At 60.2% G+C, this 25,716-nt stretch overlaps 3 protein-coding genes across 12 annotated transcripts in view; 2 read left to right on the forward strand and 1 right to left on the reverse strand.

Annotated features, from left to right (window-relative positions):
- Positions 1 to 4,466, forward strand: part of PRRC2B (proline rich coiled-coil 2B) — an 81,211-nt gene extending 76,745 nt beyond the window's left edge. For 2 of the 4 annotated variants that reach the window (XM_037036945.1, XM_037036946.1), the window contains exon 32: positions 240 to 4,466. In XM_037036945.1, the coding sequence (XP_036892840.1) occupies positions 240 to 374 (135 nt within the window). In that variant the 3' untranslated portion in view covers positions 375 to 4,466. The remainder of the gene's footprint in view (positions 1 to 239) is intronic. The other 2 variants (XM_037036947.1, XM_037036948.1) reach the window with 1 other exon arrangement.
- Positions 4,467 to 5,400: 934 nt separating this feature from the next.
- On the forward strand, positions 5,401 to 20,531 carry POMT1 (protein O-mannosyltransferase 1). 6 transcript variants are annotated; one of them, XM_037036949.1, is made up of 20 exons: positions 5,411 to 5,660; positions 6,185 to 6,336; positions 8,027 to 8,133; positions 8,521 to 8,571; positions 9,081 to 9,227; positions 10,058 to 10,166; positions 10,520 to 10,585; positions 10,671 to 10,764; positions 10,953 to 11,108; positions 11,762 to 11,892; positions 12,303 to 12,398; positions 13,775 to 13,867; positions 14,435 to 14,531; positions 15,559 to 15,651; positions 15,951 to 16,071; positions 16,392 to 16,489; positions 16,994 to 17,107; positions 17,593 to 17,719; positions 18,389 to 18,566; positions 19,176 to 20,531. In XM_037036949.1, the coding sequence occupies exons 1-20, from the start codon at positions 5,529 to 5,531 to the stop codon at positions 19,348 to 19,350; spliced, it is 2,337 nt and encodes a 778-aa protein (XP_036892844.1). In that variant the 5' UTR covers positions 5,411 to 5,528; the 3' UTR covers positions 19,351 to 20,531. The 6 variants fall into 6 exon arrangements, with proteins under 6 accessions (XP_036892845.1, XP_036892844.1, XP_036892846.1 ...); XM_037036952.1 differs by lacking the exon at positions 5,411 to 5,660 and adding an exon at positions 5,671 to 5,792; XM_037036950.1 differs by lacking the exon at positions 6,185 to 6,336 and having other exon boundaries at positions 5,401 to 5,660.
- On the reverse strand, positions 20,078 to 25,356 carry UCK1 (uridine-cytidine kinase 1). Of its 2 annotated transcripts, none has more exons than XM_037036957.1 (7): positions 25,150 to 25,356; positions 24,560 to 24,719; positions 23,638 to 23,734; positions 23,312 to 23,454; positions 23,129 to 23,223; positions 21,543 to 21,591; positions 20,078 to 21,312 (listed from the first exon to the last, which is right to left on the reverse strand). In XM_037036957.1, the coding sequence occupies exons 1-7, from the start codon at positions 25,228 to 25,230 to the stop codon at positions 21,131 to 21,133; spliced, it is 807 nt and encodes a 268-aa protein (XP_036892852.1). In that variant the 5' UTR covers positions 25,231 to 25,356; the 3' UTR covers positions 20,078 to 21,130. The 2 variants fall into 2 exon arrangements, with proteins under 2 accessions (XP_036892852.1, XP_036892850.1); XM_037036955.1 differs by having other exon boundaries at positions 25,123 to 25,356.
- Positions 25,357 to 25,716: the final 360 nt, after the last annotated feature.

Genomic DNA, 25,716 nt, shown 5'->3' on the forward strand with positions numbered 1-25,716 from the left:
CGGTGTCGTCCTGCCCCTCCAAGTCACTGCAGTAAGCACCCACGGGAGGGGACAGAGCAGTGCCACCCGTGCCCTCCCTAGGAGACTTCCTTCTGGGTCTGCCTTCCACTTGCGGGTGGGCTCTGTAGGGGAGCCTCTTCCCTGTGACTCAGGAGCAGGAAGGGGCTGGGGCAGCCCTGTACCCAGACAGCCGTTTCCGTGTGAGGGTAACTCCTCTGTCCCTGCTCCTCTGTCCAAAGGCAAAACCACGAGTGGATGAAAAACCCAGCCTGGGAGCCGTGAAGCTGCAGGAGGCCCCCTTGGCCGCCTCCCAGATGAAGCGAACCGGAGCGATCAAGCCTCGGGCAGTGAAAGTGGAGGAGAGCAAGGCCTGAGGGGCTGGCCCACGCTGGCCCTGAGGACAGGGCCGCCACTCGGCCTCCCAGAGTAGGATGCGCTCCAGTCTCGGCAGCTGCCGTTGGCCCCCGGCCTGGTGGAGATACGTCCCTTCTCCTCTGCACTCCTGAGAGCTCTGACGTCCACCCAGCTTGCACCGTGGCTACGTGGCGTGGACCTGCTTGCTTCAGTACACACCGACAGCCAACGACCCCCTTCCTGCCTCCTTCCCACCCCAGCCGTGCCCACTTGCGCCTCGGCCGGTGCAGGGTCGCCTGCCTCGGGCCTGCTTCTTGCTGGGTGTTTGTGCTCAGTGCTACCTTCCCTCCCGCCCCTGGCATGGCGGTGTGGCAGCGCGGTCCCTTAGTTTGGGGGGGTTTGTTTTGAAAAGCAGTTGAGGTTTTCACAAAGGAGAAGGGAGAACAAAACACAAGCTATTCTTGGTAGCTGAACTTTTGTAAGTTCTTCGTCAGCCTCTCCCTGACCCTGTCTCATACTCCAGTAGCTTTGTTAACCTCCCTCCTGTCGAGGTTGGTACCTCAACCTCAAGAGACGGCCTGTGTGCCCCCTCCTGCTCTCTTGGTTGGTTAACCTGTGAGGGGGTTTGCGAAAGAAGCAAGGTCACATAGTCCCCACCACAAACAACCTCGTGTCCAACTGTGTGCTTTGGAAGCAGTGATTCTAGCCCCAGCCTGGTGACCACAGGGAGCTCACAGGCAGCCCAGTGAGGTTGATGGCATTTTCAGCGTAAGAATTAGGCAGAATTTCTGTCCCCGACTCTGCTAATGCCCTCGTGTGTGCTGACCGCCGGCCCCGAGGTGAATCACAGAAGCATGAAGTCATGGCGCTTTCTGGTTGGGCCTGATGTCTGAGCAGACAGCACCAGGCCCCCACGGGCGTCTCTGCTTCTGGGGCTCCGGCCCCTGTAGGGGCTGCTCCCCCACCCACAGTCCCTTCCCTGGGAGCCTTCCGTGATGTGCCCTCCTCTCTCCTTCCTCACCCCACCTCTTCCTCAGCTGAATGCTCCTGTCCTGCCTCACACAGCTCTTGACGGGAAACCGTGAGGTCCACCAGGACGGCCGTGTGTTGGCCCTGCGGTCTTCGAGGCTGCTTGGGGTGTCCCATTTGTCCCCTTCGCCCCCAGCTGAGTGGAGCAGCAGGCCAGGCAGGGTCCCAGGGGAGGCCACGTCAGTGTGACCGGGGTTCCAGAACAGCTGGGGCAGCCTCCGGAGTCTGCAGTGCCACCTCAAGCAGAATGTTTGCATGAGCCATTTTATGCTGAGTTTTTGTTGTTTGCAGAATAACTAGAATCACCCAAAGTTCCATCATTCCAAGGAAAGGGAAGGGGAAAGTTCAAGTTTTGCGCATGCCCTTCCAAGGAACTAATCGGCCGTTTTCTGAGAGGGGCTGCTGCCACTGGTTCTGTAGAACCTGGTCCCGAGGACTGGTGGTACGTGGGTGGTGGTGTCCACTTTCTGTCACCACAGGCGCGTGACAGATGATCAGACTGTGTTTCTCAGCTCTGCGTCCATTGCAGACCACAGGGCACGAGACGCCGCGGACGGCGCTGGGGGAACGCTCACTGTTGCAGGCTCCTGGCAGGGTCCCTGGGCACCCCCATGCGGCATCCGGAGAGAGGGCCGGTTTTCTCGGATGATGCTTTAAAGCTCAGCCTGTAGCTTTCAGCACCTCCTTTTGCTGCCACCCGCAGACCTCCTTACTGGCTTCTCTCTTCTTCTTCATCCCTCGAACCTGCACTCTGAAGGCCCTTCTCAGTGGGCTGCCCACGGAGTGGCCTGCACTTGCCCGCCCCCGGAGCTCATCTGCTCTGCCCCTTGCTGGCGGCTGGGCAGCTGGGCGGCCGGCGCCCGCGGTCCTGCCTGCAGGAGACACACAAGCCCCACTGGCTGTGCTCAGGACACCCGGCCAGACCCCTCACACCCAACTCCGGTGCCCACTGTTTGCCCACAGGAAAAAAGGTTTCCTCATTTTGAAATTCCACAGAACGGTCCTGAATGCCGTTATAATTCAAGCTGTTCCCTTCAGGTGGTCCTGCCATCAGAGTGGCAGTACTTCTGTTTGAGAAGAAGTGAAAACAAAGGTGTCACCTGCTCTCCAGCCCTTTCCTCCACCCCTGTATTTTCTCCCCATCCCAATAAAAACAGAAAACACTAGACTTTATTTATATGTATTGATGTTGTAGGTCTAGATGAAGAAAAAGTAAATGTTTCACTGCTCTATTTATATATGATGTCTAAACTGTTCTGTGCAGGAGAGGCCAGGAACTTGCATGTGACGTTCAGTGCTGTCGCCCACCCCGTGCGCCCATGTGCAGCCTCTTCCTTCGGAGATGCAGGTCTCCAGTGGGACGTGGGGTGGAGGGGAGGCCTCGAGCCTGCCCGGCACTCCGTCCCTTCCTTGGTCTGATTAAGTGCAGTTGTTAGTGCAGAGATGTTTTAAGGTGCAATCTCTTCCTTTCGCGTGGTTTTAGAGCCAAGCTCAAGGTAGTAGGACTCTGGGTCTTATTTTGAAATGTTTCACACACTCCCTCTTCAGAGTGCAGAGCCACACAGAGGCCTCCGCCAGGATGTCCTGGGGCCTTTGGTGGGACCGGGTGAAAAACAGAACTTAACCTTTGCTGCTGTTGAGATGGGGTGGTGTCAGCCTGCTCATGCACCTCTACCTGCTAACGTCGCCCCCTTCTGATGCTGGCAGCTTCGCCCTGGCCACTGGCGGGCAGCCCACTGCTCCGCAGCTGCGGTGTGTCTGGCATCACCTACCCAGTGGGGTGAGATCCCAGAGTGGGGGGTTCCCGAGGGGCATCTTCCACCCACTGAAGATTGCTCTGCTGGCTCTATTTGGTTTGGTTTCCTGTACTGTTGCTTTCCCTTTTCGTCCACATTGTTGTTTTCAGACTTGGAACTCATACACTAATGGCTCTTGGTTCCTTAAGGAGGAAAACAGAGGATGACTCTTGCACACTCAGAAAAACCTGTTTGTCCAATCCCAAAGCTGTGGTTATTCCAAGCCACTTCTAGGAATATTGGGGTATCTTGTTCACTATTGGCATCCTTTCTCTCCAGCAGTGCCCTCGCCTCCTGTCTTCTGGATCTGCCTTCCGGATGGTTGGTAGGGTTTGTGACTGATTCCCAGAGCCAAGGAGGCCGAGGGTGTGTGTGGCCGTGGTCAGAGCTGGCCCACCCCGGGGCAGACTGCGTACAGCCCCTCCCTGCCGGTTGGTTCCCCCCCTCCAAGTAGTTGCACGTTGCCTCTCACCTGCCCTAGTCCCCCTCCACCTGCAGAGCAAGCCTGGGTCAGCAGGTATGTCGGAACTGGCCTTCGACACCCAGGGCGCTGCTGCAGTGTTTGTGTTTCGTGGTGTTCTGTGATGAATGGGAAACGCGGATTTCAGAAAGCCAGCCCTTCCTGTTTGAAAATGTGAGAAGGAACTAAGACAAATAGGTCACCCAGGACAGAAACGACTCGGTGTTGGGGTCAGACCCCTTCTGTCCTCGGCCGTGTTCTCCACCTGGACCACCAGTGCATATGTGGCTAGTCATGTTCCAGGCGCGACCGGCCTGCTGTTCACTGTCCTCCACCTGGGCTGGGCGGCCTCCATGTGGCGGCAGGGTCCTGGGGCCCATCTGCAGCTTGTTACAAAGCCTCCAAGTGGACATGTCTACAAGGCTCTGCGTGGATGACCCTCTCCCACTGTTTGAAGGGGACATGTACTGTAAGCTTTGACCTCATGCCTTGCATAGTAAAGAGAGTTTGGGGGGGTTTTTTGAGAAGGTTGGTTCTGTTTCCTTCTGTTTTTTATTTTGGCCTTTCCTCTCTTTGTCTTTTCATGTAGACCAGATATTTGAAAGGGCAGACGATGGCTAAAGGTGTAATGTGCAGCTTGTTTATACATTATTTCTGGGGCGCTTGTACCTTGGATGGGAAATGGAATATCGGGTTCACCAGGCCCTGTGGCCACACCCTTTGCCCTTTCCCTCCGGTTCAATACCTATTGTTTCTCCTTTCAAATATGTGATTGTACTAACTCTTTCCATATGAAAGAATTCTCCTTATTTAAATAAAAAAAAATTAAAAAAAACCCTACATCTGAACATGCTTTCTCAGCCTGTGGGTAAGGTGCACCTTCTAAATGGGTGGCAGGAGCAGTCCCCACCCTCTGCCCCAAAGGTGTGGGAGATGAGCGGGCTTCCGTCTGCCCTCCCTCCCTCTCCTGGGAAAGGCGAGGGGGTTAAACGTGAGCGTCTGCTTTGTTCTGTTCAGCTGCTGGGCCTAGGATCCCTTTTCCTGGAAGTAGGAGAGGGTTGTGCTGCGCTCTGGGGTAGGAAAGAGCAAGGACAGAGGCATGGGGCAGAGAAGGGGCGGGGGCTTGGGTTTGGGTTTGGGCAGTAATTTTCAGTTCTGTGATCTCCTAGCTCTGTGACTTTAAGAAGGGTTGGTACTCGGTCGCTATTGCTTTAGCAGCACCTACCTACGGAACACTGGATTCCAAGGGGTCAAGGGCAGCACCGAGCACAGCACCTGGCACTGGCTAGGAATACAGGCAACCTGTGAACGGTCCCCGTATTTAACAGTTTCTGTGAGGAAACCCTGCCCCTAGGGGGAGTCCTGAGTACACCTATCCCCTGAGTTCCCTGCCCCTTGCGACATCGGGTCACTGAACTTCCAGCCAAGGAGAGAGCCCCACAGCCCAGCCCCACTCCTCCCGGGGTCCAGGGAGCCCTCTGGCCACAGCGGGGGCGTCGCGGGTAAATCTGAAGTAACAGCTGGCGTCACCTAATCTGGGGTGACCAACGTGGAAAAAACGGCTTAGCAAACAGCAAAGACCCGTAGTCGCAGTTAAGGCAGCAGTAGTCTTTCCACGCTAACACGCACGTAGACAAGGGGGTCGGAAAGCAAGCGGTCCCGCGAGGCAACGTCGTCCTTCCCGTCGCTCCAGTGAGGACAGGCGCATCTGCACCACGCTAAGTGGAAGGCGGATACAGTCGCTTTTGTTTTAAAAGACGCAAACGCACACCGCAAAGCCACAGCCCTTACTGGCGCGCTAGAGAGGAGAAGCCTTCACGTGACAACCTTGGAGTCTGCGGCGGCGTCCGCCCAGTGCGCATGCGGGCCAGCTGCCTGTCCCGACAGGCATGGGAAATCGAGCGTCGAGCAGGTCGGTGGGAGGTGCTGAGCGCCGAGCGGTGTACAGTACTCCTCCCCCGACGGATCTCAGGCGTACCCGGGCTTGGGGAGCAGCTCTGCGGGGGCTGGAAGAAACGCGAGTACGTTTGCTGCTCCAGGGACTAGAGGAGCCAGTGCTCCGCTTGCCAGGCAGATGCAGCTTCAGGGCAGGGGGCATCCGGGGCAGACTCAGCCTTAGAGAAGTGGCACTCCAGGAAGAGTGAAACCTCGGGGTGAGAAGACGGGCCCCAGGGCCTGGTGCTGCCCAAGGATGGAAGGGAGGGAGGCATGTAGGGCGGACAAGGAGGCTCTGAGGCTCTGAAGGCGCAGGTCACAGAGATGTGAACCGGCAGCACTGGCCCAGGCGGGAGGGGGGTCGGGAAGCTACCTAGTCCATCCCAGCGGCCTGCCTCCCAGGAGGTGCTCAGCAGGTGCTGGAACGAGATAGAGTGAGTATTCGGTCTGGAGGTTCCTGAAGTCCCGCCATGGTTGATTGCGTTGCCTTCTGACTCCCGCCAGCCCCGCAGCGTGGTCCTCCCTGGTGCTTCTTAGGTCCTTTTTGCAGCCTCTGAGCCTTTCTGGTTGCCACCCATTTGCTGGTGACAGCTGTTATGGTCTTTTCCAGGGACTCCACTGCAGCTTGCTTTTCTACGAGATGTTGGAATTTTTGCAGCGCCCTGTAGTGGTGACGGCTGATGTCAACCTGAACGTGGTGGCTCTGACTGTGGTGGGGTTACTGAGCCGACTGTGGCGACTCACCTATCCCAGGGCTGTGGTGTAAGCCAAACAATGCCTTCCAGGGTGAATCAGAAAGAACTGTAGTTTGTTGGTGACAGCGTAAATGGGAGAGTGAAATTCTGGACTTGTTGGTGATCGATCTATGTTTGGGGCAGTTAGAGGAGAGGCTGGTTTGTCCCCAGGAAAACCCCTCCAGAGTCTACTTACTCAGTCTGTCCTCGAGGTCTGTACCAAGCACAGTAGCCTCTGGTGACCATTGAAAAACTGGAGACTGGAGGGCAGAACACTGAGGGTACGGAAGTGAGTGCTCTTTGACGTTAGTGTGCTCTTTGTCACAATGGGAAATCGTTCCTTTCACTATTGAAGGGCTGTTGTTTGTTACCTGATTAATGCATGTGTTCTTTTTCACTTAACTTTTTTTTTAAGATTTTAAATTTTATTTATTCACTTTTAAAGAGAGGGGAAGGGAGGGAGAAAGGGAGAGAAAGATCACTGAGCAAGAGATTTGGTTGCCTCCGCACTCACCCAGCTGGGGACCTGGCCTGCAACCCAGGCATGTGCCCTGACTGGGAATCAAACCGGCGACCTTTCAGTTCACAGGCCAGTGCTCAATCCACTGAGCCGCACCAGCCAGAGCTTCCTTAACATTTTATTATGGAAAACATCAGAGGGGACTGTGTGGGGAATGAATGAGTGGTGAGGGGATTAAAAAGGTTAAATGGGTAGTTAAAGAATAGCCCTGGGAATAGTCCGGTGTAGGAAATGGAGCAGCCAAAGAACTTACAGGCATGACCCATGGACGTGAACATGGGTGGGGGGATTGCCTGAGGGAGCTGGGGGTGCTGGGTGGAGGGAGGGAAACAGGACAACTGTAATAGCATAATCAATAAAATAATTAAAAAAGAAAACATTAGCCCTGGCTGGTGTAGCTCAGTGGATTGAGCGTGGACTGTGAAACCAGGGGATTGAGGTTGGATTCCCAGTCAGGGCACATGCCTGGGTTGCGGGCCGGTTCCCAGCAGGGGACTCACGAGAGGCAACCATGCATTGATATTTCTCTCCTTCTCTCCTTCCCTTCCCCTCTAAAAGACAGATAAATAAAATGTTTTTAAAAAGAAAAGAAAACATTAAATGTACAAAAGTAGGAAAAATAGTGTAATGACCCCCTCACCAATGTATTCATGAACCAGCTTCAACAGTTACCAGCTCATAGCTGCCCCCCACTGCAGCGGATTTTTTTGAAAGTCATAGACATATTTCACTCATCAATAGTTCAGTATACATGGGTGGGCAAAATAGGTTCACAGTTTGTAGAGCAAATAATAAAAAAATTAAGTAATACAAGAATAAACCCTGCTTCACGTACTCAGGACTGTAAACCTACTTTTCCCCACCCCTGTCGATCTCTCAAAAATCTAGGTTCTTGAGCAACACATAACCACAGGAGCATAATCACACTTAAAAACGGCCGATAGACAAAGGGGTCAGCACCAGTCCATGAGGCCTTTCGGGGGGCTGGCTAATGGCACACCCCTAAATCAAAGCTAGAGAGAGCAGTACAGTCTGTGCGGGGAAGGCCTGTCCTTACAGACAGATGGTGCTGTATCTGGGGTTGGGGCGGAAGGTCCGGCCTTTGCCGGCCACTCCTTGAAGTCATTCGGAAACAGGAGCGCGTTTACCCTGGCTCCTTGTGAAGCTACGGTTAATGTAACGTGCGTTTGTTTTTCAGTTTCGACGAAGTGTATTACGGGCAGTACATCTCTCTTTACATGAAGCGAGTCTTCTTCTTCGATGGCAGCGGGCCGCCCTTGGGCCACATGCTGCTGGCCCTGGGAGGTAGGAGCCCTTCCGACGTGGAGGTGGAATTTCTTGAGGGCAGAAGCCCTGTCTCGTTATTGGTTTGCCCTGGTTTCCCTCCTGGCAACAGTTTGGCACTGCTGAAATGTTGCCAAATGCAATCCTTACTGACGACTAATCCTGTTTCAGGTTATTTGGGAGGATTCGACGGTAACTTTGTGTNCTTCTTCGATGGCAGCGGGCCGCCCTTGGGCCACATGCTGCTGGCCTTGGGAGGTAGGAGCCCTTCCAACGTGGAGGTGGAATTTCTTGAGGGCAGAAGCCCTGTCTCGTTATTGGTTTGCCCTGGTTTCCCTCCTGGCAACAGTTTGGCACTGCTGAAATGTTGCCAAATGCAATCCTTACTGACGACTAATCCTGTTTCAGGTTATTTGGGAGGATTCGACGGTAACTTTGTGTGGAACAGAATCGGAGCAGGTAAACGACCGTGTCCCCTCCCCTGTCAGTGGTCACCTGGTCACCTGTTAGAGTGGAGAGTCAGTGCCTGCGCGGGACCTGGCAGCTGTGGGTGGGGGTCCGGTCCAGGGTGCGCTCAGCTGTGGGCGGGAGCGCAAGTGAAAGGCTTTCGGTGAACCTGCTGGATGTCCCAGTGCTCATTAGTCACAGTGAGCATTTTATTTATAGTTTTCAGCACACACGGCACAGTCTTCCCATCTCAGGCGTCGTTTGTGTGTGGAAATTGCGTGTGCTGCCGCGATGTTTTAGGAACTAGGTGGGTGATTTATAAATGTAAGGCATCAACTCCTTTCAGGCTTAGTCGCCGTCCCTGTGCACACAGCGAGCTTATGTTGTAGGCACCCTCTACAGTCAGGTCCCATGGCGTCCCGGGTCTTGTTGGCTTCCGTCCTGGAGTCTGTGAACGTGAAACTGTTTAAAAACATGGTGGTGTGTGCGCAGCGTGCTCAGCGTCTCTGGTCGCTTCCCAGAGTACAGCAGCAACGTGCCCGTGCAGTCCCTGCGCCTGCTGCCGGCCCTCGCCGGGGCCCTCTCGGTCCCCATGGCCTACCAGATCGTGTGGGAGCTCGGCTTTTCCCACTGTGCCGCCGTGGGAGCCGCCCTGCTGATGCTCATCGGTGAGGCCCTGGCCCTGCCGGCTGCGGTGTGGCCCCGGGTGGAAGGAGCGCGGGCCCTGGTTAGGTTCTGGTGTGGCGCAGGAGAGCTCAGGGTTTAGTAGATGTGCCCCCCCCGCAGTGGCTTCTACTCCCAGGAGAGAAGGAAGCTCAGCGGTTTGTCCACATCTGACTCTGGAGCCACCCCTCTGTGGCTGTGGCTGCGGGGGTGCGTGGGCAGCCTTCACCCCGTGGAGGAGCAGCTGTGTAAGCCGGGCGGCCCAGACGGCGCGCCCAGGTAGCTGTGAGCCCCCCACCTGCGCCCACTCTGCCCCTCCCGATAACCTGCCTCCTTCCACCGCCTCCCAGGCCCAGCCCAGCGAGGTGGGAGCGGTCTGTGGGTGTTGTTCAGGGAGGGCTTTCAGCCAGGTTTACGGACCAGTGGAATGAACTCACAGGCAAAGTCGGACTCCAGGACAACAAGATTCGTGTTGATTGAGTGACAGCTCGCAGGGAGACCCTGTGCCCACACAACATTAAATCGTTGGGGGCAGCCCCGCAGGGTTGCTGTTTCTTCTGCAGATAGGGAGAAAGGCTTCGAAAAGTGCGGTGACTCCAAGTCTGCATAGGTGACTCGGAGTCACTACCCCGAGACTGGACTCGGGGTCTTGGTAGGTGTGACTCACACCTACGCGTTTGCCCTCAGGAGCAGGTCCCCCCCCGCCCCCCCGACACCGGGACTCTGAACTTTCTGTTCTGAGCCATTTAGAATGTTCTCTGTCTTTGTGAACGTTTTCATCTTCGTCCCTGTGCCCTCGTGTCCTTACCCCTGACACATGTCCCCCTCCCCACAGAGAATGCTCTGATCACTCAGTCGAGGCTCATGCTTTTGGAATCGGCGTTAATCTTTTTTAACCTGTTGGCCGTGCTGTCCTACCTGAAGTTCAACTCCCGAAAACACAGGTGTGGCATGTGGGACCTGCCCTTCCTCGTTAATGAGGAAGCGGAAGCTGGGTGGTCTGTCGACCCAAGACGGGCTGACGCCTTTTCGTTTGGGGAGCTGCTCACGAGCTTTCTGTCACCTAGACCAGCCTTTGGCTTGTGACTTCATAAACACATCCTCATTTTTCTGTAACTTACACTTAAACTGGAGGAACGTTTTAGCCAAAAAGAAAAACCTAACCGGAGCTGATGATTTGAAGCAGAGGGTTTATTTCCCTTGTCTCTGAAGCTCTGTACAGCCAGGTGACCCAAGAGATCAAGGGGACACGGCCGGAGGAGCTGTCCCCAGCCCTGCCTTCCCGTTCTGCCCCCAGGCCCTTCTCTCCGAGCTGGTGGCTTTGGCTGATGCTGACAGGAGTGGCCTGCGCCTGTGCGGTTGGGTGAGTCTGGCCCCCGAGTCTGAAGGGCGCCCGCACCCTCCTCATCTCTGTCTCGTTTTAACTTCCTCTCCACGGGTCTTCTCAGCATCAAGTACATGGGTGTCTTCACTTACTTGCTGGTGCTTGCGGTCGCTGCCGTGCACACCTGGCACCTGATAGGAGACCGGGACCTGTCGAACGTGAGTGCTGAGGGCGGGCGCTGCACCAGGCTGGCTGCATAGGGAGCACAGCGGGTGGGTCGCACCCTTGCGGGCGCAGCTTCCGGAGGGAACAGGAGGCGGGGCCGCGCTGAGCCCCGGCGCCTGTGCCGTGTGAGGTGGGCATGCCTCCCCGTGTGCGGGCAGGGACCACACCTCGGCCTCGGCAGGTCCGTGTGCTCTGCCACGTGCTGGCCCGCGCCGTGGCGCTGCTTGTCGTCCCGGTCGTCACCTACGTGCTCTTCTTCTACGTGCACTTGACTCTGCTCTGCCGCTCTGGGCCCCATGACCAGATCATGTCCAGCGCGTTCCAGGCCAGCCTGGAGGTGAGAGGGGATGCCCCGCCCCGCTTGGGAAGATTAGCGGGGAAACCAGATGGAGAAATGCAGAGTGCGCTTCCGTTGGGCCCTCCAATCCCAAGGGAGCCGGCGGCACAGAAATAAATGAGGGCCTAGTTCTCGCCAGGGTGGTCCCCTGTGACCACGGAGGGCCCCCGCAGGCTCCGGTGGTGCAGGTGCTTCCGGGGACCGGCACAGCGCCGGGGTCCGCTCAGGCGGCCTTCACAGAAGTAGCGAAGTGCCCCAGGGGCAGAGCACCACTGCACAAGGAGGCACAGTGGTCGGGGACTGGAGTCGCATGGCCCTGCTCTGAAAGGGTGGCTCTGTGGAAGCCAGTTCTGCGTTTTGGGTCACCTTCCACTCAAGTCTGGCTTCTCATGCCTTAAACAGACGTGATCATCCTGTCTCAGGGGACATGGTCCGAACACGGCGAGGGGCGCGGCGGGGCTCTCGGGCGCCCGGCTCCCAGAGTCGCCGTCAGTCGCGGCAGCTGCAGTTGTTTTGTTTGGCGTCACAGGTCAGGGTCCTGCCGTGCAGGACTGTGATTGCCCACACCCCAGACACGCTCCCCGACAGAGCGGCCATGAGGGTCGGCGTACCGGTTTCTGCCTCTCACCTGCCCCCTTTTGCTTGTGTTCTAGGGAGGGCTGGCTCGGATCACACAGGGCCAGCCCCTGGAGGTGGCCTACGGTTCCCAGGTCACTCTGAAGAGCGCCTCCAGCAGACCTGTGCCCTGCTGGCTCCATTCGCACCAGAGCACCTACCCCATAATGTGAGGAGAGCCGCTGTTCTCAGTGGGAGGCTGTAAAATGTTTGTTTTTCACATGTTGGGCATTACCAGCCTTCACTTTACACATGAAAAGGTTCATGAGACAAAAAGAAATTGAGCTCTGAGATCCGACTGTCGACGAGCCCTGGTATTTCTGCGTATGAACAGGTGCAAGTCCTGCGGACCAGGTGTCACAGCGAGCCTGACACACCCACACTGGCCACTTTCTGCCCGGCACTCTCGCTGCCTAGGGCGCGTGTTCCTGCCGCCCTTGGGGTCAAGCTTCCTGTCGTTTGGTCCTTATGTTCCCAAGGCCCCTTGCCGGGCGGTCTTCACGGGGGCCTTGGGAGAGCGGCCAATGGGCCCTTGGCCAGCCCCCGTGAGCCGCGGTTCCGTGTGGGCCCTGTCCGCAGGTACAGCAATGGCCGGGGAAGCTCCCACCAGCAGCAGGTGACCTGTTACCCCTTCAAGGACGTCAACAACTGGTGGATTGTCAAGGACCCAGGCAGGTGCGGAGATTTTAGTTATTTATTTATTTTAGAGGGGGGAGGAGGGAAGGAGAAAGAGAGGGAGAAACATCGAGGTGTGTTTTGTCTCACTTGTTCCCCACTGGGGACCTGGCTCACAACCCAGACATGTGCCCTGGCTGGGAATCGAACCGGTGACCCTTTGGTTTGCTGGCTGGCACTCAGTCCACTGAGCCACACCAGCCGTTTTTAATTCAAGGGTGGCAGGCAGAGCGCCCCTCCTGGCCTTGCCAGAGGAGGCCCTCCGGGGGCCAGTCCTCGACCCTCCTGTCTGTCCTCCCTCCCTCTCTCCCTGAAGCTTGCAGTCTCACCCTGTGGGAGGCCCCTCGGTCACTGGTGAGATCATCCCACAGTGAGGTGCCCACTCAGTGTCCCCTGGTGTTTTGCAGACCTGTTCCAACCCCTCTGTGCACAACAAGAACTTGCCCCCCGCCCCCCTTGGAAGCCATTTTCCTGCTCAGGCCCACAGACAGAGGACCCCCTCCCCTCCCCTCCCACTCCCGTCAATCAGCAGTGCTAAGGGTTCTGCCTCCAAACGAGATCTTGACCTGTCCAGGTCTCCAGCTCCTGTCTCCCTGCTCCCCGTAAGGGTCAGTGTCCACTCCCACCACCCCTGACCCCAGCTTCAGCAGCCCCCTGAGGGGCCCTTGAAAACAGAGGTTGCATCGAGTCGCTTCCCTGCTCAAACTCCTTGCCGAGCTGCCATGGCCCCCAGAATGAAATCCAGGCCCCGCCCTCCAGGGTCCCTGGCTCCCGCACCTTCCCGCCCGCCCCTCATGCACTCTCTCACCCCTGCTTTTCTAGAGCAAGGCAACCTCCAGCCGCAGGCTCTGTGTCACTGTCTGTCCTGCAGCCTGGACCCATCCCACCCGACTGGCTCCTCCTCATCTAAATCTTGGGGGTCAGGTCCCCAATGCTGCCCTGACCTCCCTCCAGGGCCCCACACCCCCCTCTCGGTCACTGTCCTGCTGGCTTCCCACATCCTCGGTCACAGGCTGTTTTCTCACTTGCTCCGGGTTTTGCACTTAGTGCGGTAGCTTGGGGGCAGGGGCCATGCTCGGCAGTCAGCCCCGTGTGGGGACCAGTTTGGTGCCAGGTGTGCTCACACTGGGTCTGCACTGAACAGTAGTCTGTCCGGGAGGCTTTTGGGGCGGGCACTGTGGCCTCCGTCCGTAGGTAACAGAGCAGCCGAAGTGCCACCGTGGCCGGTGGAGCCCCATGTGGAAGCGTGGGAAGGGACCAGGGGTTCGAGAAGCAGGTCCAATGAAACACGTCCTGGTGGCAGGGACGAACTGACCGCAGTTCCAGTTGTCCCCACTGTGAGCGCCCGAGCGCCCTCAGCCAGCCTGTGTTCCCAGGCACCAGCTGGAGGTGAGCAACCCGCCAAGGCCGGTGCGGCACGGGGACGTGGTGCAGCTGGTGCATGGCATGACCACCCGCCTGCTGAACACGTGAGCGTGCCCTGGCCGTCCGCCCGCTCCTTCCCCTGTCCCCGGGGTCCCTGCTCACTGACGTGGGGCTCCCCCTCCCTGGGGCTGCGGCGGCAAGGGGACCTGCCTTCCATGTTGGGAGGGACCCTGGGGACAGCAGCTGAGGGGAGGGGAGGAAGGAGATGGCCTCAGTGAGGGAGCTTCGAGGGTGCAGGCGAGGGAGGGCAGCCGATGGCGTGGCCCCTCTGTCCGGCTGCCGCCGGAGTGTCAGTGCGCCCCGCAGGGTCAGGACTGGGGTTCTGTGGGGTCGGGAGGGTCTGGACCCGTAAACTGTCAGCCACCCCGGACCTGACCTGACCTGAGCCCTGAGCAGCCCCGTGTTTAAGGGGTGCCCGCACCGCCCCCAGCACCTCTGGTAGCTTGGCCGCTCTTTTCCCTAGAAACTTGGTCTCTGCAGCGTTTCTGCCTTTTCAGTTTCATTTATCGCCACGCCTCAGGTGGTGCCTCTTTGGGTCCTAGCGGCTACGGGACGGGGCGGTTGTCCCTCAGGCTGAGCTGCCTCAGGCTGAGCGTTGTCTGGTGTTGCAGGCACGACGTGGCGGCCCCCCTGAGCCCCCACGCACAGGAGGTGTCGTGCTACGTGGACTACAACGTCTCCATGCCAGCCCAGAGCCTCTGGCGGCTGGTGAGTCCCGCATGGGGGCGGGGCGGGGCAGCGGTCCACGCTTTTGAAAGAGCCTTTGAAACCGTGCTTAGGGTGACTCTGGTTCAGGCATGAAGTGGGGAAACTGACGTGCCGTCGTAAACGGCCGTGGGGTCTTCTCAGAGAACAGACGGTGGATTCCCGGGGGGTTCCTGTGACGGATGAACAGTTTACCCACAATCAGTGCAGGCTTGGTGCCGGTCGGTGTGGCCCACCTGGCTCTGCCAAAAGGAGACGCTCCCATGTGGTCACATGGTCAGCCCAAGACCAGGCCACCCAACATGGGGGTGGGGGCTCTGGCCACCCTCAGTCAACCAGGGAGCCTCCACTGTCCCTGTGCCACAGATGGCCCGGTGCCACAGATGTTCCGTGCCACGTGTGTGCGTGCGTTCTGCTTTGCCATCCTCTCCTCCAATGTTCCCACCTCGACGGGCGGTGTTCGCACTGCCCTTTGTCATCGGCACCGCCCCCTGTGCTGCCGTCTGGCTGCTGGGGACTCCTTGCTGATCCCTTTCTCCCCTCCCCCGCCTCCTCCTTTGTTTCTGCTGGTGGCCCCTTGAGTCCCACATGGAACAGGGAGAACGGCTGATCACGGCACAGCCCCTGGGTTCTCCGGGTTTTGCCAACAGCTGTATGACCTTGCGGGGTCGTTGCAAGGCTGTGACAATGCCAGGTGCTCTCTAGATGGTAGTTTTTTATTGCCTGACGTCAGGAGTTCCTTCAGGGAGTCTTTTGGGCACAGCCTCGAACCCCATTCCGCCACCTTCTCCCTGGGGCCCGGGCTCCGAACCCTGCAGGTGAGCCAGCATCCCAGAAGTGCAGGGAGGGCTGCGGCCTCGCAGTCTCCACTGTGAGCTGCCTCTGCAGGTGGGTGCAGTGTCCCCCAGAGGATTGGCCTGCCGGCCCCCCTTGTGCCCGCCACGCCACCCTCGGGCCTCGCCCACGGGCCTTCGGTTCTGCCTGTGAAGAAGCCCAACGAGCGCAGTGATCAGCACACCCGTTATTCCAGGACGTGGTGAACAGGGACTCGGACGCGGAGACTTGGAAGACCATCCTGTCGGAGGTTCGCTTCGTGCACGTGAACACGTCCGCCATCCTGAAGGTCAGGGGTGCTGCTTCTCAGCTCGGCCTGGCCACTCTGGCTCACAAGACCTGTGCGCCAACACCTGGCTGAGCCGGCCCTTCCCCGTGGGACGTCTGCTTAGAATTGGTGCCACATTCCCACTGAAGGCAGGGAGGCCTTTGTGACTTCCCGGAGCCGGGCCCTGATGTGAGGCCCCCACAGAGGGCAGTCTGTGCCCTCGCTGGCTGCTGACCTCGTGCTCCCGCGGGGGGCCGAGCCACTGGGCCGAGCCAGGGCCTGTGCTGTCCCCTCAGGTCCTGTTGCCCCGTGTCTTCCAGCTGAGTGGGGCGCACCTCCCTGACTGGGGCTTTCGGCAGCTGGAGGTGGTTGGGGAGAAGCTGTCCCGGGGCTTCCATGAGAGCACCGTGTGGACCGTGGAGGAGCATCGCTACGGCCGCAGTGAGCCTGCCCGCGAGAACAGCTGGTGGCGGGGGGCCGTGGGTGACGCTGGCACGAATGCTCGTTTTGGTGGGAGTGGAGCACCCCTCCCTGCTCTAACTGACCGCAGGTGTCATGTGTGCTGTCCACGGCAGGCGGGGCGAGCTGAGCTTCCCATGGGCCCAGAGACCCTAATGTGCAGTAGTGCCACGTGGGGGAGGAAACAGGTGCCGTGGTGCAGGGCCTCCAGAGGCAGGGGAGCCGGCTTCGGGCCAGCCAGCAGCTGAGCATCCAGCCCTCGTCTCCGCTCACGCTGTCTGGGTTCTGGCATGTTCTGTCAGGCCAGGAACAGAAGGAGAGGGAGCTGGAGCTGCACTCCCCTGCTCAGACGGACGTCAGCAGAAACCTGAGCTTCTTGGCCCGGTTCTCGGAGCTGCAGGTGGCGTGTGGGTGGAGGGAGGCAGGCGTGACTCTGCCCCTGGGGAGCGGGAAGGGTTCCTACCTGCCCAAGGTCAGTCTTTAAATTGAGACCTAACTCGCAGCGGAGGAACAGGCCCCTCCCTCCATTCAGTGACACACACAGCGCTGTGCGTCCCAGGCCTGTGGCTCTGCAGGCCTGTTCCCAGGGCACTTTCTGAGGCCCCCAGATGAGCCCCAGGCAATATGATGGAGCCCTAAAGCTACCAGAACCAGAAACTTGTGGGCCCTAATCTGTGCCCTAGCACTCAGACCAGTCACTTCCTCTGGTGACGCCCCTGGGGTGGGCCCCCTCGCAGGGCCACCAGCAGGTTAGAAGTCAGGTCTCCCGGGAGTGTGCCTGCCAGGCCAGCGCGCTGCCTCTGCCGCACACCCCCAGGGAACCTGAGGGGCCCCCGCGTGAGGGGGAGCGGCGGGCCCTGGGCCCTGGCGAGTCCCCAGTGACGGGGGCTGGGCTGGGTTGCAGTGGAGGATGCTGACGGTGAGAAGCGACGACTCAGAGCACAAGTACAGCTCTGCGCCGCTGGACTGGGTCACCCTGGACACCAGCATCGCCTACTGGCTGCACCCCAGGACCAGTGTGAGCCCCAGAGCCCCTCGGCTTCCTGCCCCTCCCCCGGCCTGGCTCTCTCCTGGGTGTCCTCCCACAGGCCCCGGGCTCGCTGTTCTCTCTCGGGCCAACAGTCCTGCCAGACTCCGGGGAGGGAGGGCCTGTCTGCTTTCTGCGAACGTGGTTTTTAAAGCACCCCCGCTCCGCTCTCTGCGTGGCCCCCAGAGCTCCAGTTAGGCAGCTGTGGTCACTGCCCCCCATAGAAAAGGCGGTCAGCCGGAACGCTGGGTCCCGCTTATGGGGTCAGGTGAGCTAAGGGCGCTCCCTGTCCTCCCCACCCCGGATGCCACCACAGCGCTCGCTGCCGTCAAACAGAGTCCCGGCTGCCCCTGGGGTAGACCAATCAACCTTTCTGGTCTGTCTGGTCAGACCAATCTGGTCTGTCTTGGTGTGGGGCTGTGGGTGCCCCCTTGACGCAGGTGGCCCTGACAGCCTCTCCCTGCACTCGGCTCTAGGCTCAGATCCACCTGCTGGGAAATGTAGTGATCTGGGCTTCCGCCGGCCTCGCCACCGCGCTCTACGCCCTGCTCTCCTGCTGGTACCTGCTGAGGCGCCGGAGAAACATCCACGACCTTCCCGAGGGTGAGTGCAGCTGCGCCGGGTTCTGACTGCAGCGCTGCCTTCAGGGGACAGCTCTGTCTCTGCATCCAGGGACTTAGACTGTTTCGTCTCCAGAAACAAAATGTTTCAGTTCAGCTCCTGCAGGGCCTTAGGGGCGTCTCCAGGGAGCCGCAGGTTCTGGGTGGGGCTTGCTCCGGGCGCCCAGGACAGGAGCAGCCTCTGGGAGGACAGAGCTGCCACGCGTGGCTTTGCTAGTAACAAAACTGCTTAAAACTGTCTTGGAACAGAAAAGGAGTAACCACCCCCACCCCCCCCACCCCCGGCCAGGCAGGGCCCGAAGGCACTGTCACTCTGCCGGGCTCCGGGAGCTGGTCCGTCCTCCTCAGCTCCTGAGGAGTCAGGCCAACTAGATATTCCTGACATGTGGGGGCCAGCAGGCGGAGGCTGGGCCTTGCCCCCAAGGGGCTGTATTTCCCGGGGGGAGGGACAGTGAGGACCCAGCAGGAAACTGCAGGGTTCTTACGACAGTCTGTTCTTCTCCAGATACGGCGGAAGTGGGGTGCCAGGGTGGGGGCGGGGCTCGAGCACTGAGAGCCTGTGCTTGTGACCCACGGGTGTGCGAGTGAGCCAGCGAGTTGTTCTTGACTGGCAGAGCCTTGGGGGGTCCGGCTTAAGTTGACATCCCCACAGACTCCTGGCTGCGCTGGGCGCTGGCCGGGGCCCTGTGCGCTGGCGGCTGGGCGGCGAACTACCTTCCCTTCTTCCTGATGGAGAAGACCCTCTTCCTCTACCACTACCTGCCCGCGCTCGCCTTCCAGATCCTGCTGCTCCCCGTGGTCCTGCAGCACATTGGTGAACACCTGTGCAGGTGTGGGCCTCGGCGGCTGCGCCCCTGGGCTGGGGTGGGGTCCAGGGGACCGCTGAATGGCCATTTCGGTGTGAATGAGGAAGGGGTTAAGGTCACAAAAGGCACAGACAAGGTGCCATAGGTTTGGAGGACAAGGCCGTGGCTGTGTGGGGGTTGGAACAGCTGGTGCAGATGGGAAATGGGAAGGAGGTGGGGACCCGGGGAGGCCAGGACCGGAGGCCAGGACCGGGGAGATGTGGACATGTTCCTGGCCAGCTGTTGGCTGTGGCCAGGCTGCACAGGGGTGCAGAGGAGATGAGCCAGAGAGCTGTGTGGACGTGAGCCACCGCCTGGCAGCCAGCGTGGAGGAGGGGGACTTGGGTCTCCCGGAGCAGGGGTGGGGGTGGCACTGACGTCTGAGGTGACATGGAGCAGAAGCTGCGGAGGCCAGAGAAGGAGACGAGTGAAGAAGGTCGGGCTCCGCACATCGGGCAGGAGGTGACAAGGCTGATGACGAGGTGGGGGTCAGTGGCCACCAGGTTGTGGAGGCCAAGATGGCGTGCAGGTGGAGGAGGTCTCGATGAGGAAGGATCTGCCTCCCTCACACCCTGCTCTGCTCCGGTGCCACAGGTCCGAGCTGCAGAAGAGCCTCTTCGGTGCCCTGGTGGTGGCGTGGTTCTCTGCCGCCTGCCGCGTGTTCGCCATGCTGCGCCCACTAACCTATGGGGACACGTCGCTCTCGCCCAGCGAACTCCAGGCCCTTCGCTGGAGAGAGAGCTGGGACATCCTCATCCGGAAACACTAGCGGGGCCCGGCCACTGAGCAGCCAAGGCGGGGCCAGGCCGAGCTGCCCTGGATGGCCTGCTGCCCACAGGTGGGGCCCGGCCGAGCTCTACTCCGGTCTCGCTCCTGACACGGCCCTGCGACGAGTGGGGCGTTTTCAGCCAAGTCTGGTTTTGCCCATGTGACCAAGCACACGCTGTGTCCACTAGTTCCCAGGACCCGTGAGTCAGGACATGCCGAGTGCTGAGCGGCCAGTGTGGCGCTCGGCGACGGAGGAAAAGTGGGGAGCGGGCAGGGAGGGGCCTGACTCCCGACTGACGCAGGTCTGGTGACAAGACTGGTCGTCCCTCCCGAGCACCCACTACACCCGTGAGTTGGGGCCTCTGCCCCAGTGGGACCTGCGACTGCCCTGGGACATTCCAGTGTCAAATGAGCCACTCGAGAGACTGTCAGAACCCACTGTGCGCCCTGGCTGGGCTGCTCAGTGGTTTGGTGTGTCGTCTACCCACCAAAAGGTGACCCCGTCACCTTTGACCCCGTTGGGGCACATGCCTAGTTTGTAGGTTCAAGTCCCACTTGAGGTGTGTCCAGGAGGCAACCCATCAGTGTTTCTCTGTGTCCCGTCCTCTCCCTAAAATCAACATACCCCGGTGAGAATCAAAACAAAAACCTCTCTCACGAGACGGCTGCTGAGTGAGCAGCGCTGCGTCCCTAATCGGCCTCATCCGGTGCAATGAAACAGACAAAGCGGCATTTGTGTGGGTGTTTATTGACTCCCTCTCCACAAGGGCGCGGGACGCTCGGCAAAGCCGACACGGGCATCAGAAACCAGCCCCAGAGCTCGGCCAGTGTCGTGTGCTATGTAACCGTAACTGCCTGACAGAGAGACCTGAAGTGCCTGTGCCACTTGGCTGGTGGTGACAGGAAAGGGTCACTTTCCCAGACAGCCACCCCATAGGAGGGGAGACATGGCAGGGTGGCACAGGTGACAGGTCGGTGAGGTGCGCACCTGGGTGAGGGGGGCAGGTAGGCCAGCCTCTTGGCCTGCACACACCATGGCTGGAGGGGAGAGCCCTGGACCCAGTCCTAGGCCGCGCTGGAGGAGGGGGTCTGTCCAGATGGCACCTGGGCTCAGGGACCCCATCTGTAGGCGCCAGGCAGGCTCGGGGCCTGGGTGAGCGGAGACCCTGCCTGCTGTCTGGTGCTGGTTGAAAAAACACTTGTCCCCAGAGCCCCCTCCCCAGCACTGGCCAGGAGGAAGGAGACAGACGTCTCGGGCTCCTAGACCACGTACAGCTCATCGACATTTTGCAGGTCATGAAACTGGGTTAATAGGTCACATTAACTAACATGGTGTTATGGATAAAACACACAGGGATATAGAACGTAAAAAGGGGAAGTTTTACATCTTCAAATTTCTAGCTGATGCATGTGAGAACCAGATTGTACTAGAAAAAGCTGCTCGCTGTGAGGTCACTGAAAGCACAGCCCATGGGTGCCAGCTGCCACCTGCCAGACACGGCCAGTGTTCTCTTGGCAGCGAGCGGAGTGGGGCCACCCTGTGACACTGCTCAGTGGCCTGACACCCCTGCCCCCGCCCCCTGCACAGGGAGGAAGCGGTGCAAACACTGTTGTTTCCCACCAAATTGAGTTGGAACGTGTCCAGGTGTCCCTGTCACTGGGGACACCCTGACCCTTACCCCCCACCACCCCGGCCATTCCAGGGGCACGAGGAAATGGCAGGTTCATGTGGCGGCCGGCGGGCAGCTCTGGGGGGCCCGCCCGGGGCCACGCACAGCTGCTCAGTGCGGTCTGCTGCTGGACTCCAGGTGCGACCGTTTTCCGGCTGTCGGCACTCTGGGGTGGTCTCCTGGCTCAGGAAGTGTCCTCTTGTAGCTCCGTCCGTTGGCCCCTCCACGCTGCCACTTGCAGATGTCCCCGCTCAGGATGTCCTGGATGTGCTGCACAATCAGGTTGATGGCGACTGTGGCAGACAGGAGAGAGCGTGTGACACCACCTGCCTCCACCAAGCACGTGGCGAGCGCTCAGGGCGGCTGGCCCTCGCTGGCTACGCCCACCAGTGGTCTGCAGACTGACTCCACCAGCTTTACTGAGGTGTAGTCCACGGAACATCGTCAGTGGTCAGTGGGAGTCGGCTGGGATGGGGCCGTGGGAGCAGACAGGGGCCAGGCAGCCTGTGGGGCCTGTTCTTACCCATGTTGTCAACCCCGCGAGGGATGATCACGTCGGCGTATTTCTTCGTCTGCAACGCAAACGGGGGACCGGTAAGGATCTGGTCCAGTAAGGCCCCCTCCCACCCCGAGGAGACATCAGGCTGCTTGGGGCTCGCTCAGTGCTGTGGCCAGGGAGCAAGCCCTGGGCCCCTGTCACAGGCAGGAGGGGACAGGGACTCAGGTGTGAGGGACGGCTCCCCACAAATGAGGCAGGTGGGCAGCTGCAGGGACCACTGTCTGAGCTAACAGCTCAGTTTATTGGGCCGAGCGGAGCGCAGCTGCCTTCTCGCACACAACACATTCCTCTGCAGTTCAGGGCCTTCAGTGAGGATGGCCCCAGAGCGGGGAGCAGGACTGCACGGTGTTCTGCTTGCGGGGCGGCTGCGCGGAGCTGCCTACGTGCCAAGCTCAGCTCGCTGCCCCAGCCTGTGCTGCGGGGTGGGGGGCGGGAAAACGGTGTGGCGTGGCCTGTGGGATGGGCCTAGGAGCTGCTTGGTGCTGCTGGAATGTGAACTTGGGCCCAGGAGGCATGTCACGAGATAAGCCACTGAGGCAGATGGGGACCAAGTCCTAGGGCCACAGTGTTTGCAAGCAGGGGGACCCTCAGCTCCCCGAGTGGGCTCACTGTTGGAAGGCAGGGAGGATGGAGGACAGCAAAGAACTCAGAGAGGTGGTCACGGCAGGGAGGGACACAGACAGCTTGGTCCCAGTCAGTGTGAGGCTACTGTGAAGGGTGGGGGACATGCAAGCTCAAAACCGATTCTTGGGGCTCCACTGAGAAGTGTTGCCCCCACACGGGGTCACCAGTCGGATCTGGTGTCCACAGTACATGAGTCAGTTTTCTAGTTACTTTCAGAGACTTCAGGGGACATGACTATAGAGAAAAAAGGGTTTCCTTCCACAGCAGCGAGAACTCGCCTGTGCTGTGCACCCAGAGTAGGTTCCTGAGGCCAGTTCCCACACGCTGTGTGTTTACCTTTAAATGCTGTTAAATGTCCCTTTAAGACACTGCAAATGAGTAGAGCCACAGCCCTGTCTGGCCACAAACGTCAGGTAGAGGAAAGGGCAGACAGCTGCACAACTGAGGACCCCTCCCCGCCAGCCGGCAGCAGCTGGGGACCCCAGCCTGTGGGCCAGACAGCCCTGTGGGCAGGGAAGGGATGACCCCCTCGCCCTTGAGAAGTCTGCCTCTGTAAGAGAGGAGGGGGTAAGCAAGACCATGCTGTCAGTGAGGAGAGGCACCACGGGATGCAGAAAGCCAGCAGGGGCCAGGAGCGGAGGGTCTTCAGGGGTCTTCGGCTTGCCCAGGGACCCAGAGAGAGGCCTGGCGCAGGGAGGAGGGAGCCGGGGTGGCCAGGGGGGTGCAGGGCTTGTTCGGGCAGAGGAGTGGCGAGGGCAGAGGGGCCCGGGAGCCGAGGACTGCTCCCTGCATGCTCGGGTCTGAGCTCAATTCTCCATCTGTTAAGTCAGACCACGTGCGCCCTCGACTCGGCTCCCACGGAACCTGGCACCGCGTGTCTCCAGAAAGGGAGACGAGGTGCTCCCACGCAAGCGCAGGGCGGGTACCGGCAGGCAGAACTCCTCAAAGGCGGGCTTGACGAAGGTGGTGTACTGGGTCAGAATCTGCTCCAGGTCCCTCCCGCGGTTCACATCTCGGAGAACTGCGGGGACAGGAGCCCGGCGGCCACCTTCAAACCTTGGGGCACACTCCCCGCCTGAGCCGGGTGCAGGGAGCCGGGCCGCCTGTACCTCTCCTCGACAGCCTGACGTCGGAGTCGGTGTCCACAAAGAGGCGCAGGTGGAACGTGTCCCGGACCTCCTGGCTGTAGAAGACCAGGATGCCCTCGAACAGGACCACATCTGCGGGGTAGACCACGGTGGTCTCGGGCAGCCTGCAAGTGAGAACAGCACGTGGGCCCCGATGGAGACGGGGTCTCCCGCACACTGACTCCCCAGAGAAGCGTCACAGTGGGAGAACTGTGTCCACAGAAACCATGGGCCAGTGCCTGCTGAGGGGTGGTCTGTGTGAGGCTGGAGAGAAGGCCCCAGGGGGCTCCCGGGAACCAGCGGCTCACCTCGAGTGGGTCACAAAATCATAGGTGGGGACCTCGACAGTTTTGCCCTCCACGATGTTCTTCAGAGTCCGGTGCATCAGGTCGTTATCAAAAGCATCTGCAGTGACGGGACAAGAGGCAAGACAGTCCAGTGTCCTGTACTGGGACAGGGGAGGACTCCCTCTGCCTCAGGGTCAGCCGGCCATAGCTCAGTGCTGGTGGCACCAAGGACCCTAAGGAGCACACGGCCTGCAAGATGCCCTTGGCCGAGCCCCCTGCCGTCCTGCAAACCATAGGGTGGCCCTGTCCTTGCTGACCTCAGGCAGTGCCACTGCCCAGGCTGCTGTCCCACCCAGAAGTCTGAATGCAGGGGTCCCCTGATCAGCTGACGCTGAGAGGCAGGGGAGTTGGTCAGGCGTCTGCTTCTCTGTTTCTGGGAGGTAACCACAGACTGTCGCTGTTGGGCCTTCCTCACTTGGGTCCCCAGAAAGAGGATGAGGACAGGAGTCAGCCACTCACAGCGGGGAGTTTCAGAGAGAGGCAGGCAGGCTGCATCCAGGCCCTGGCCCATCTCCACTTATTCCCCTGGCCCTGTCCTCTGTTTTCATTCACTGGCCGCTGCCCACTGCTGGCCCTCAGGAGCTTTGTCCCAGGGCAGGCAGAGAAAGGAAGGGCCATGGCGGGCAGTAGTGTGCAGAAAGGCAGTGGGTAGCTGAATGGGTTTCTCCACCTTCACAGGGTAGAGTGGTGGTCCCAAAGGCGCCTCCCCGGCGCCTGGCTGGCTCCCACCAAGGGGTTTGCAGACTGCATCTGGTCCCACCTCCCCACCTCGGGGTATCTGGGTGATCTCATAGAACCACTGGGAGTCTCTGTGCAACCCCGGGCCCAGCCCCACGGACTGCCCTCCTCCCCTTCCCGCTTACCCCACAGTCTCTAGACCTACCTGGATGGTCGAAGTTGTACTGTCCCTTCAAGGCCTTGGCCTTCTGCTCAGCCGTCAGCACCTTGTAGAACCTGTCTTGGCTCAGGATGACCAGCTTGCGCTGCCGGTGGTCTACTTCGTTCTGCCCCAGCAGCTCCATGATCTTCTCACACACAGTTGACTGGGACACACAAACGGGGTCCCCGCCTGAAACCGCGCCTCCTGCCAGGCTCGCGTCTTTCCTGGGTGCTTTCCTGGGTACGCGGAGCTGGCTCCTGAAGACACTGGCCCACCAGCCCGCCGGGCCAGCGGCGGGAGGGCCGGGCCTGGCGAGAGGTACCCGCGGGCGCAGCAAGGAGCTGGGGCCCCCGAGGACAAGTGCGCCATCCGCTACTGGAGCCCCGGCCGAGGCCGGGTCCACCAGGGTCCCAAGCACTCCTTCCCGCCCCGCTCACGCCCGGACGAGGGCACCTCGGCTGCCGAGGGCTGGGGTCTCCGCTCTGGACAGAGACGTGACGGCGCCGCGGGCTGTCCCGGGGGCCGAGGGGACGCGGCAGGCCCCGCCGGGACGCGCAGCCCTTTACCTTGCCGCTGGCGGTCCCGCCGCTCACCCCGATCAAGAAGGGCCGCTGGTGAGGCCGGTCCGCCTCCGGCGCGGCGCCCCCGCAGTCGCCGCCTCCAGCCGAAGCCATCTCCGGCCCCGCCTGTTCGCATCGAGTTCCTCGCTGCTGTCGCCTCCGGAAACCAGCCGGCCCAACCCCCTTCCTGCGGTCGGAGGCCCGACCCCGGCGCTCCGCCGCCCGGCGCGTGCGCGCGGGGCACGGCGGGAGCTGTAGTTTGAGGCGACCGGCGGCGCTGCGCGTGCGTGAGTCAGGGCTGACCGTGGCTTCCGGGCGGGGCCTGAGGGTCCGTGGCTCCGGGTGCTGCATGTTCGCTGCAAAGGACAAAAGCTGTTTAGCTCCGCAGGCGGCTGCGAGAGTCTCGCGGCCTCCCCAGCAGAGGACTGTGCCGGGAAGCTTCCCTCTATCTACATCTCCCGTGCCCGGGCCTTCGGGAATGATCTCGCGTGATTTCAGGGCTCCAGTGCGGATACTGGTCGGCACGTGGGACTCCCGAGGGCCGTGGCCGGGGTGGGGCGGTGGAAGCGGCTTTGCTACCCCCCGTGCGGGCACTCTTGA

The sequence above is a fragment of the Sturnira hondurensis genome, unplaced genomic scaffold (genome assembly GCF_014824575.4).
Source record: "Sturnira hondurensis isolate 20B ecotype Veracruz unplaced genomic scaffold, ASM1482457v3 Scaffold0022908, whole genome shotgun sequence".
Taxonomy (NCBI): domain Eukaryota; kingdom Metazoa; phylum Chordata; class Mammalia; order Chiroptera; family Phyllostomidae; genus Sturnira; species Sturnira hondurensis.

Coding starts and splice junctions, on each gene's coding strand:
- POMT1 (XM_037036949.1), top strand. CDS start 5,529: ATGGGAAATCGAGCGTCGAGCAGGTCGGTGGGAGGTGCTGAGCGCCGA. Junction 10,167..10,519: donor TTCAACTCCCGAAAACACAG/GTGTGGCATGTG, acceptor TTCTGCCCCCAG/GCCCTTCTCTCCGAGCTGGT. Junction 13,868..14,434: donor ACCACCCGCCTGCTGAACAC/GTGAGCGTGCCC, acceptor CTGGTGTTGCAG/GCACGACGTGGCGGCCCCCC.
- UCK1 (XM_037036955.1), bottom strand. CDS start 25,230: ATGGCTTCGGCTGGAGGCGGCGACTGCGGGGGCGCCGCGCCGGAGGCG. Junction 23,455..23,637: donor GATTTTGTGACCCACTCGAG/GTGAGCCGCTGG, acceptor TCTCACTTGCAG/GCTGCCCGAGACCACCGTGG. Junction 21,313..21,542: donor TCGCGGGGTTGACAACATGG/GTAAGAACAGGC, acceptor TGTCTGCCACAG/TCGCCATCAACCTGATTGTG.